The 11,887-nt window shown below is 42.4% G+C and overlaps 1 protein-coding gene and 1 long non-coding RNA gene across 3 annotated transcripts in view; both read left to right on the top strand.

Moving 5' to 3' along the window:
- The first annotated feature begins 4,520 nt into the window (after positions 1 to 4,520).
- On the top strand, positions 4,521 to 6,026 carry LOC126393395 (trace amine-associated receptor 9-like). The gene is made up of 2 exons (XM_050049546.1): positions 4,521 to 4,792; positions 5,207 to 6,026. The coding sequence occupies exons 1-2, from the start codon at positions 4,521 to 4,523 to the stop codon at positions 6,024 to 6,026; spliced, it is 1,092 nt and encodes a 363-aa protein (XP_049905503.1).
- A 5,008-nt stretch (positions 6,027 to 11,034) lies between these two features.
- Positions 11,035 to 11,887, top strand: part of LOC126393367 (uncharacterized) — a 2,935-nt gene continuing 2,082 nt past the window's right edge. Inside the window, exons 1-2 of one of the 2 annotated variants that reach the window (XR_007570275.1) lie at positions 11,035 to 11,180; positions 11,659 to 11,766. This is a non-coding gene — a long non-coding RNA (uncharacterized LOC126393367). Of the gene's footprint in view, positions 11,181 to 11,523; positions 11,767 to 11,887 lie in introns of those variants that run through there. The other variant, XR_007570274.1, reaches the window with a different exon arrangement.

The following is an 11,887-nucleotide window of genomic DNA, read 5'->3' as shown; positions in this document are numbered from 1 at the left end:
TGATATTTAACAGTCCGCATTTAATTCTCCTGTTTTGTCTTTCTGTCACAGAAGAGGTTTTAATTTTTATGAGGTTGTTATGCACAACTCCTCTTTGTTTAATTTTAGATTTAAATAATTTAGGTGGTCGGGGGACAGACACCGTTTGTACAAAACTATGAAAACTATGGCTGGGTAACTGCACTAGAAGGTTTTCCCCAGAAAGTTTGCCAATTATTAACGAAACCCACATCGTTTGCTGGACACCACCTGGACAGCCAGCGATTAAATGATGACATGCGGCTAAACATGTCATCACTGGTCAGATTTGGGAGGGGTCCAGAGAAAACTACGGAGTCCGACATCATTTTTGCATATTCACACACCGAGGCAATATTAATTTTAGTGACCTCCGATTGGCGTAACCGGGTGTCATTGCCGCTGACGTAAATAACAATCTTACTGAATCTACGTTTAGCTTTAGCCAGCAGTTTTAAATTTGATTCAGTGTCACCCGCTCTGGCCCCAGGGATGCATTTGACTATGGCCGCTGGTGTTGCTAACTTCCTCAGAATAGAGCTGCCAATAACGAGAGTTTTGTCCTCAGCGGGTGTGTCGCTGAGTGGGGAAAAGCGGTTGGAAACGTGAACAGACTGGTTGTGAGCCGTGGGCTTCGGCTTGGAGCTATGCCTCTGGCGAACGGTTACCCAACCTCCCGGCTGAACGGGAGTTGCCGGAGGACAGTTAGCAGAGGCTAAGGCTATGCTATGTGGCTCCGCACCGGCTACAGGGGGCTGGCTAACTACCGCAGCTACTGAATGGTTTTCCATGGTGCGGAGCCGCGCTTCTAATTCACTAAGCCTCGCCTCCAACGCAGCAAATAAACTACACTTATTACAACTACCACTGTTGCTAAAGGAGGCAGAGGCATAACTAAACATTTGGCACACTGAGCAAGAAAGAGCAGAGGGAGAAGCCATCGCTAACTGTAAAGCTAATGTAGCTACCAGGGCTAGTAACGTGCAAACAACAGCTAAGAGATTAGCAAGAAAGTCGTAGAAAGGAGGAGAGCTATAAGTGCTTAAACAGAACCAATGTGGGTTAAGACTTGAAGTAGACGTTAAAGCAACTGAAGTGAGAAAGCAGAAAGCAGGCTAGTAGAATTCACTAGAGCAGCACAGAGACGCTGTCACAGAAACACCGGAAATGACACAACTCGCTTACCGCAATACGTCAGCACGTCAGCAGTTCATGCTAAAGCTATTTATTTAATAAAGAAATTATTCAGAATGTTCAATTTCATTCTTCCTGAGCTCCTGCTCAGTTTCCTGCTTGTTAATAATAATAATAATAATAATACATTTTATTTAAGGGCACCTTTCATGGCACTCAAGGTCACCTTACAAAAGTACAGAAGTGCATAAAAACAGGGATAAAAACAAACAATAAAATACAATGGACAGTGCAAAGATCAGATGGAGTATGAGAGTTTGAACAGATGGGTTTTCAGTCTGGTTTTAAAGAGGGGTAAGGAGTCCGTGTTGCGGAGGTCAGGGGGGAGGGAGTTCCAAAACTGGGGAGCCGAGCGGCTGAATGCTGAATGCGGAGGCGGTTGATGTTTCGGGGCCTACCACAGTGGTTACTCTGCCACAAGGCACTCACCTTGTCAAAATGATGTACCATCAGCTGCAGCCTTCTGCAGTGTGTTTACAGAATAAAGGTGGAAGTATGCCAAGACGAGGACAGAGCCAGCCTCCAAAGCCTCAGATGGTTTTCCCAGGGTTATGACGGTGGGTCAGAGTCTGGCCATGGTGAAGGCAGCAATTCGGATGGCTTCAGAACAATTGGGGCTGGATGAATCTCCCTCAAGCGCTGTTTTCAGCAGGTAGCTCTGGTCTACACTATGTGGCCCCCACTTACCGTTGTCCCTTTGAGGCTCTTAGACCTGATGCCTACTATCCCCATCCTCAGCATCAGCTGACAGACAATCTCCTTGAGAAGGACATAACAAAGCAGACTGCACGGAGCATATTAATAATTTTCCCTTACCACAGCTCTGTCTCAGACCCTGTAGGAATCTGGTGCAGACTCCTCAGCCCAGACCCTCAGTGATACAACCCTTCAGCCTTTTGATTTCATCTCTAAGGAGCTTGGAGAGTTGATTTCAATAGTGACACTGGCACACCACCAGGATTGGCTAATGCGATCCCTTCTGTCAGAGGAATGCTGTCACACCCTCTATGCCCTTTCAGTGGTTTCAGGTCAAATGTTTGGGCCAAATGTGCAGTAGGCACTATAGCACAGTGTGCAAGCAGATTAGGCCAGCTGCTCGCTAGCCTACATCAGGGCTTTGTTCCAGAAATACCAAAAACACTCAGGTGGTTCCACACAAATCAAGGGAAACACACTACAGTTCCAGTGCTGGCCGTCCATTTTCTTTGGGGTCAGAATGTCTGTGGTCAGAGATCTCACAAAGTTCTTGTCCCTCAGCCAGGATCTGGCAGCCCAGTTAAAGAAAGACACTATTGAATTTGTAAAGTGCCATACACAGCTCAGTGGGTTCCATTCCGTATAGGGGAACTATCTCCATTTCAAAATCCAAACATTATTCTTATGGTCAGTGTCAATGTGGGAATACTCATCATTTGTGCTAGTCATGCATTGACCATATCCAACACCACGTTTGAACATAGGGTGGTTCATAAGTGTACTTGGTACCAAAACACCCTGGGCCAAAAATCAAAGCTAAACTTTGTGGCCATGGCATCAGGGACCCCATTAACAAAGTGCCCTGGTAAAAAGAGTTGCTCCTATTGGCAAAATTCTAAGAAAATTGTGGTGTTTTATGAGAATTTTCTCTTAAAGTTAAGACAAGGCCTTGTTAAGTTATTCACAAAGCATCTTAGCCCTCAAGACAGCTTCTAAGGCAAAAAACTGTTAGGAGTAGGAAGGAGGACTTTTAAGAGGCTTAAGAGTTTCTAAAAGGCGCTGTATGTAAGAATGTGGCCAAAACGGTTACTGCTCTCAAATTCAAAATACTGTCGTGAGTCGTGTCCACCCCCCCTCCCACAGATTCGAGGTTGCTGGACAGCAGCACGCTGGAGACTAATTTGTTTTCCCACGGGCGGCTGCCGTGGCAGGGCCACGTCGCCGCGTCCTTGATCTTCAGTTTTCCAGCGGACCGTTCGAGCAAGTCCGGCTTCTCTGCTGCTAACGCTGCTGCCAGGATACAGTTGAGGAGGAGCCGGCTGATAATGCTATGTACCGGGACACTGCTAAGGCTGCTGCCGGGATACAGCTGAGGACTCCTTGCTAGAATTTTTTAGACTAGGTTAGAAGCTCTCTGAGAGTATTCTCAAAATGTTTGTAAATATGGCCCCAGGTCTGTGGCTCATATGTCAATGACATTTGGTAAAGAGCGGACCAGAGCCGTCAACTGATTACCACCTGCTGGTGCGTTGGATCAGATGGCAGGGGAGGCTGCCGGACAGGCCTTGTAAACCCAAACGTGCACTGGGGGTAAACTGGTAACTTCTGGCTGAGCCCCCTGTCTGAGAGGTCTTCAACTCCCACCTCCAGAAGAATTTTTCATGCATGCTGGGGAGTTTGGGATATGAAATCCCAGTGGACTATGTTCAAAGCCTACATTTTGGAGGCAGCTGCTAAAAGTTGTGGTCAGAAGGTATTTGCTGCCTGTTGTGGTGACAACCTATGAACTTTCTGGTGGACAACAGCATTAAGGGAGGCCCTCAGGCGTAAGAATGAAGCCTTTCAGGCTTGGTCGGCTCAGGGGTCTCCTGAAGCAGTAGACAGGTACCAGTTGTCCAGAGGGGCTGCAGCTGTTGCGGACCTCAAAAGTAAAAACTTGGATGAGTGAGGAGTTCGAGGAGGCTATGGAGAGGGACTTTCAGTTGGTCTCAAGTAGAGTAGTAATAGGTCTCAATAGATCAAGATTTATTTTTAGTTCGGCATTGTCCAGGTTGGAATGGAAAAAAGGTTGTTGACTAATAACGTGTCGTAGTTTTCCACATTTAAAGGAAAACATAGCTCTTATTCTGACAGGCTCATTAGAGTGTGTGTATGAACTCATTTAATCGTATTTCTTTTGTTTGTTTTGTGTTTTTTGGTAACTTGGGGGTTTCTATATAATTGTGTTGATGTTTTTTTTTTTCCTCTGCATTATGGTGATGAGTCATAGTCATACTGTATTCAAGTTGTGCTGTGGTGCATTCATGTACTGTGGGGACATCCATAAACAAAGTAGCTGCTAAACGAACAGTGGCTCTTGGGGAGTATAAAGCTGGAAGCTTTGCTTTATTCTTTTAAACCATGTGTTATGTTTATTTTGTTTTGCTGTTTTTAGTTTTGACAACATAGTTTTCAATGAGATGTTGTGTGGCAACTCACACTCAAGTTTGGCACATCAAATCATTGCATCATAAGGCCCATAAAACAGCATGTATTTACTCTGCTTGACTACATTGAGGTGTACCACGAGCCAGAGTGTGACGTCACGTAGTCACCTTTGGCCTACCGAATAGATGGAATTTGCATATGGGAGGAGTGGACAGAGACAAATCAGCTGCACATCAGAGAGACAGGAGAACCTGCTGAGCTCTGGCAGCTTTCTGATCAAAGCCCTGTCAGTGGCCATGGAGGAGGCTGAACTCTGCTTTCCCCAAGTCAACACCTCCTGCAGGAAGACAAGTCGCCCTCACTTGGAGGCCACAGTCACTCTCAGTGTGCTGTCCTGCATCACGATGCTCACGATGGTTCTTAACCTGCTGGTCATCACCTCTATCTCCCACTTCAGGCAGAGATACACTTTTCTGCTTGGCTTACAAAGTGTTTATTCTTTGGTTACAATTACATGAAGAAATGGCTTTGAGCTCTGCAGCATGATGTCACATTTAAGCTGATGATAACTTTGATTATGGTGCTGTTGAGACATGTTACTGAAACAATTAATGGTGATTTCACACATTTCAGGCTGCTGAACATCCACTAACCTTCTCCTCATGTTTATAAGTAATGCATAAGAGTAATGTTCTCTTGTTTCATTACTGTATACTGTTTATTTGCAAATGCTCTTACATTTGCAATACTGTGTTGTATTTAGGCCTCATTGTTATAGGACAAGTCATACTCCTAGTATCATAACTGCTAATAACTCCTATTTCTACACATAGATATGACTGTATTTAGTGTTTTTATCTTCTCGTTTCAGGCAGCTCTACACCAACACCAACCTTCTCCTACTCTCTCTGGCTGTTGCTGACTTCCTTGTGGGTTTCTTGCAGATGCCAGCTGATATCCTTCTCTATCGAGGTTGTTGGGTTTTGGGAGATTTAATATGTGCCATAACCTACTTTATAGGTTATATCTCTGTCTGTGTTTCAGTAGGAAACATGGTTCTCATATCAGTTGACCGCTACATTGCTATTTGTGACCCCATGTTTTACTCCACCAAAGTCACTCTGAAAAGAGTTCAACTCTGCATTTGTCTGTGTTGGATATTTTCTGCTGTTCACAGCAGTTGGATACTAAGGGATTTATTGAAACAGCCAGGCAGGTATAACTCCTGTTATGGAGAGTGTGTAATTGTAGTTAATTATATTGAAGGAGCTGTTGACCTTGTTGTGACCTTTTTTGCTCCCATTCTTGTCATCATAATTTTGTATATGAGAGTGTTTGTAGTGGCTGTGACTCAGGCTCGTGCCATGCGCTCCCACATTACAGCTGTCACAGCACAATGTTCAAAGAAAATAACTGCCAAGAAATCTGAGATGAAAGCAGCTAGAACTCTTGGTGTTGTTGTAGTTGTGTTTCTTGTGTGCTTCTCTCCTTATTATTGTTTCACCATTGCAGCTGAGAACAACTTGGTAGCAGTGACAACTGCAGCCAGTCAGATTTGGCTAATGTACTTTAATTCCTGTCTAAACCCTGTGATCTATGCCTTTTTCTACCCCTGGTTCAGGAAAGCTATTAAACACATTGTAACACTTCAGATACTGAAGACTGGCTCCTCTGAGGCTAACATAGTGTAGAGACAGTGAGTGTCTAAAGCACTAGATGATTTGTTGATTTTATCCACAGATGTCTCTCCTCTCTATAACAAACGGACCTGGTGATTCACGATGGATAAAAAAATAAAAATAAATTCAATAAAAACACTAAATAAAAAAACAGTTTCATATAACAAATCAGTGTTTCTCCGGCCATGTTTGCCCACCACCTGCTCATCTGTTTAAGACAGTAAAACACTGAATAAAGCAGCTTCACATTACAAGTCAGGCTTTTTTTGACACTGCACATCGTGGAGGGGCTAACTACAGCAGCCAATGCAGAAATGCAAATGTCCCTATCTAGAGTCAGTGTTTGGTTTGTCCCTTCTGGGCTACTGTAGAAACATGTTGGTGCAACATGAAGATCTTTGTAGCCAAGGACGTGCTCACTAAATGAACAGCTTATTCACAAAAAGGTGATATTACACTGAAGAAAACAGGGCAGGATACATTTTTTACAGGCAACAATGACACTTGTTATAACAAAGGCCCCACAGACCATCAGTTTTCATTTATTCTGCTGAATTAAACTTCCACTTATGTTGTTGCTTGCTGATCATAGAAAAATATACTTAATGACAGTGGTGGCTCACTTGTATTTTGCCGCAATATTTCAAGGCATTTTACATTGAATTCTTCTATACAGATGAAATACCAAAGACTCACACACACACACACGTATACATATATACACACACACATATACATATATACACACACACATATACATATACACACACACACACACATATATATACACATATACACACACACACACACATATATATACACATATACACACACACACACACACACATATATATACATACACACACACACACACACACACACACACACACAACCAACCATCCATATTTATTTTTTTATTTTTTTTATTTTTTTTTAAACTTGGGCCATTCAATGTGCCCTTCAATGACCGGGAACTGCCCATTGGTTCGACATCCCATTGTTCCGACCATATTAAACCCATTGTTCTGAAGTCCTGTTGTTCTGACATCATCATGATGCCCTGTGGTTAAGGTCTGGTTAGGTTTAGGCACAAAAAACACTTGGTTAGGGTCAGGAAAAGATCATGGTGTGGGTTAAAATGAAAAAGAAAGTGGCACACACATAAGCTGTGAGCCTGCTTCGCCTCAAGTCTTTCCCAGCTGACTCAGAGCCGGTCGCGGCGCACCATCAAGGCAGAAATGCGCCCACCGGGAGCCGTTCAGCACCGACCCCAGAGTTAATAACAGGAGGTTATGGTGTTTCACTCTCTTCTCGCTATGGCACTTGTATCTCGACCAGTAGCCTACTTTTGTTGCGTTTGCTGATCCTCTATGGTACACAAATACAGTATAGCCTAGTATAATCACATATCGGAACAACGGGATGTCGGACCAATGGGCTGTCGGCCGTCCAATGACCTAGTGGTCTGTTTTACTGGACTGTGCATAACATAGGAAATTTTATGTTGTTGTGGTTGATGCTTGGGATGAGTCTGCTACAAATGAACTGCCTCACGTGGGATCAATAAAGTTGTCTGAATCTAAATCAATAAATAATACTTTAGGGTAGCCTACATGTCCCTAGCTTTTTTTCTCTTTCATTTGAAACAGTTGAACACAGGGCTCCAAAGGCTCCAAGTTAGACAGCAAACAAGTTAACTAGCTACAGTAGCCGTTGGTGGACAGTTCACAGCACAGCTAGACTAGACTTGCCAGGCATGCTGCTCACATGGATGGACCCACACTACCAGTAGACTACCTTGCTGCTCACGTCTTCCAAGTTCAACAGATTGTCTGTCAAGGTAAATATTTTATCTGAGTGTGACAGATGTCGGCTGGCTTGATGTTTTTGGTCAAGGACTTTAAATTATTCACAAAAAGATTTGAATCGGTTAGTATAGCGCCACCTATGGACAAATCGTGGGTATTCTTTCTGGTATAGTTACTCATGGTCTCTAGTTGCAGTATGCAAATTTTGAGCATTTTTGGTCAAGGACTTTGAGTTATTCGTGAAAAGCTTTGTGGACCGACCAACCGACCGACCGACAGAGTGACCTATAAAGCTGCGGGTTGCTGCTAAAAAGAAAAAGAAAAAAGTATTTAATGTATTTGAAAATACAAAATACATGCATTTAATTTTGATACATTTTCTGGCACCAGTATTTTGTATTTTATTTTGATACATTTATTTGAGGGGTATTTTTGTATTTATTTACAAAATACATTTTGATGTATTTTTGCCCATCTGTGTGTAGGAGCCTGAATGAATACTCATGAAGTATCAGATGACATGGTTTCATCAATGTTATCACAGCTTTTTGGTACACAGCAGCTACCATAGTTGCAATACACGTTTGAAACAGTGAGGCGCTAGAGTGCACTATCCGTTTGAATGCAATATATGATTTCAACGTTAGATGGGAGAAATTCCTACACACTGTGGCTTTAACATATTTAATTCTTTAAGAAAATGGCTGTGATGTGATCTGAAAACTTTAATTCAACCCAGAGGAGAGAGTGAGCCAAGCTGACAAACACAGACAGGGAGAAACCCCTCATAGTGACAACAGAAGTGAAAATGGACTGTGCATTTCTTGTGGCCTCCTGGATATTTAACTGTAGCTTTAAGCTCAGAATTTGTGTTAGGATGCATTAGTTTCTTTGATTGTCTCAAAAAATTTATTTTGGTTATTTTAAATGTCTTCTGTCTCTGCTAAGTTACTAAAATGATACTCATCATGGCCAGCAGAGAGCAGCATGCACTGTGAAACAGGCCAATGACTCATGGTGACAGAGGGACAAGGAGGCATATGTTCTGATGAACTGTCAGGTTTTCTTGAGTCAACTTTTCTCTTACAGCCCACATTCAGAGAAGTTTTCTGTCCTGCCATTAACCTCTAACTTCATGGTGACATTTTATTCTGTGAAAATGAGAAGATTCAAGTCTGAAGTAGCGTTCTGCTGTCTGTCAGAATGTCTTTGCTGATATATTTTGTTTGACCTCCTCTGACTAGTCTTTGCTGTTCTGTCGTCTCTGCATGTCGTCCGTGTTTCACAGATTGATGTAAAGAAACAGAGTGACTGAACTCTTCTCTATTTGAACAGGTCGACTGATTTTCAGATTGCACACAGCTGTCACTCAACACAGCTGGGTTTAATTACAGATTAAAGGAAAATCACCTGCTTGGACTCCCACTGTGCCTTTAAACCACTAAAATGTGCCAATAATATTGTCCAGTACATTTTAGGATTTCTGTGTTACATAACATTTCTTTATGTCAGCTTTTCTGTCATATATTTGCTCTTTTGTCTTTGATTGTGAAGCACTTTGTGACATCTGCTCTTGAGAGGTGCTTTTCTTTTGTTCCACTGCAAACCAAAGAAATACTTATATCATTACCAAAATATTTCTAATTCTACAAAAATCCTCTACTTATTTTTTTAAGCATTTAAGCAGTTTACAGTTTATTTTATTCATTTATTTTGGTAAAACTCTTCATCACACCAGAGAGGGTGATCCCGGCTGACAAAAATAAAATTGTCAGGAGAAATTCTTCACAGTGACGGACCTGAACCAGAACATGTGATGATGCAGAAATCTGTGACACAGATACACACCTGATATTGTCTGTGTTTCATAAAAAACAAAATCATTTTCACAGTAATCAGGGAGTCATGAGCAGGAGGACGCTGACACAAGCAAAATGATTTAACAGAATATGATATATATATTCTGATGGCGTAACGCTGGAGTAGGAAGATATCAGGGAAAGGCAAAAAATAAATAAAATAAAAAAATCCTCCACATGCAAGCCACCCACAGTCCCCGCCGCCTTTTTGTGATTTTGGTCTCTTGAGGTCATTTTGCATCTCCTTGCAGCTGTTTTGTACCTTTTCATGATCTGTTTGGGTCTCATGACGCAAATGTGTGGCTTTTTTGGTCATTTTTTGTCTCTGTGAGGTCATTTTGTGTCTCCTTGATGTTATTTTGTGTCTTCATATAGTTCTTTGGGTCTCTTGAGATAATCTTGTGTCTTTTTTGATCATTTTGTGTCTCCTTGCGGTCATTTTGATTCTCTATGCGGTCAGTATATGTTAATTTGACTGACATTTTCAGAGCAGAGACCAGGGGACCCTTTGACATTTTGTGCCCCGGGGGCTTGTGCCCAGTAGGCCTGTCAAGTATTCTAGCCATGCCAATATATGTCTGTCTACTCTGTACTGTCTCAGCTTGTGCATGAAATATAGACACTGCAAATCTGTCTCATAAATCTGTGTTAAAAGTCCACCTTGTTTCCAAATATTTGCAGTCATCCTTCACTTCAGTACCTTCCCCATGGATCTGCATTTGTTGGTGGTAGGGGTTGCTCCCTGTCCTAAAGTCAAAGACGATTAATTTGGTTTTCTTGGTGTAGAAAACTGGACCAACACCAACCAATAAACTGATGTACCCACCAACAGTCGCTGGTTTCATCATCATCTTGAATCAAACCCACTGCTGCCGTAACATCAGCAGATTTAACAGTGACATGATCAGATGTGTTGCTTCTGCACTGCACTGCATAAAGAGTAAATAAAACTGAGGAAATACTGCTCCCCTGTGGAGCCTCAGCGTCAGTGATAATGGGGAGGACTCCACTGTTTATACTCTGACACACTGTTATCAGTCAGTCTGAAAGGACTCAAACCATCTGATGATCGCAGTCCCTTTTTATACCTGTCATTTCCCTTTTTTGTTTTATTTTACCTGGAGGTCTTAGAGGCCGTTTACACGTTGCCGGCTATTTTCATAAACGGACATTTCACCATCTCCGTTTTCAAAAAGATCTCCGTTTACACTTACCCGTGTATATATACACAAGAGCATGCCAAACCTGTAGGTGGCAGTGTAACGAGAGGCTCAAGTTTTCCATGTATCCATTGTCACCATAGCAACATAGGTCGCACTTTTGACACAGGCGCAAATTCCGGCGCATACTGTGACGTCAGCTGCCTATAACTCATAGATATATATACAGGCCCTGCGTTCCAAATCGCATACTTCTACTATATACTTTTAGTATGTACTGCAGAGAGTCGTGCATACCGTCGGAGGTGCCGGAGAGCTCTGTTGCTGTTATGTCGTAATGTATGTTGTTGTTTCTAATAAACTGACGTGTTCACGTAAACAGTCCCAAGCCTATTATTAGTGACCTGTCTATTGAACTAGTCACCAGTAGGCATATTAACCCCTTCACAAAAGCAAAAGAATTGACGTGCTCGACTCGCCGTTTGAAAAATCACAGGGTGCCAACCCAAAATTCACAAACTAAATAAATCCAAATGTCAGCACTCACAAATATCATATATATCAGTCTTTTAATAACGCACAGCAGTATCACAAACGGACACGTTTCAGCACTTGGCTTTCCTCAGCGTTAATGCACAAAGTGGGTATAACCCACATATCTAACAGACAGGACCTTGCTGAATCACTCCAGCTGGCATGAATCAGTCAATCAACCAATCGGATCCACAGAGATCCACAGAGCAAGATGTAAAGACCAGAGCCCTTGAATAGAGAGTCGCGTCTTCTCCGGTCACTCTAATGGGCCATTTTTTCACAGCAATGGCGGATCGCGGAGCCTCTCAATAGTTCCCGGAAGTAAGCGGCACATGCTAGCAGCGCAATGGAGTTACAGCAGAAAAGACCAGCTGTGATGTACTTTTAACGGGTAAGATGTCCAAAGACTCAAATTTTACATTATCAGCACAACTTATCTAAATTAACATGTGCATTAAAGCTTGTTAGTGGATTATCTCCCATTAAATTAGTAGATTTATGTAATGTTAAAA

The sequence above is a fragment of the Epinephelus moara genome, chromosome 7 (assembly GCF_006386435.1).
Source record: "Epinephelus moara isolate mb chromosome 7, YSFRI_EMoa_1.0, whole genome shotgun sequence".
NCBI classification, from domain to species: Eukaryota; Metazoa; Chordata; class Actinopteri; order Perciformes; family Serranidae; genus Epinephelus; species Epinephelus moara.
This window is presented reverse-complemented; position numbering and strand designations above follow the sequence as displayed.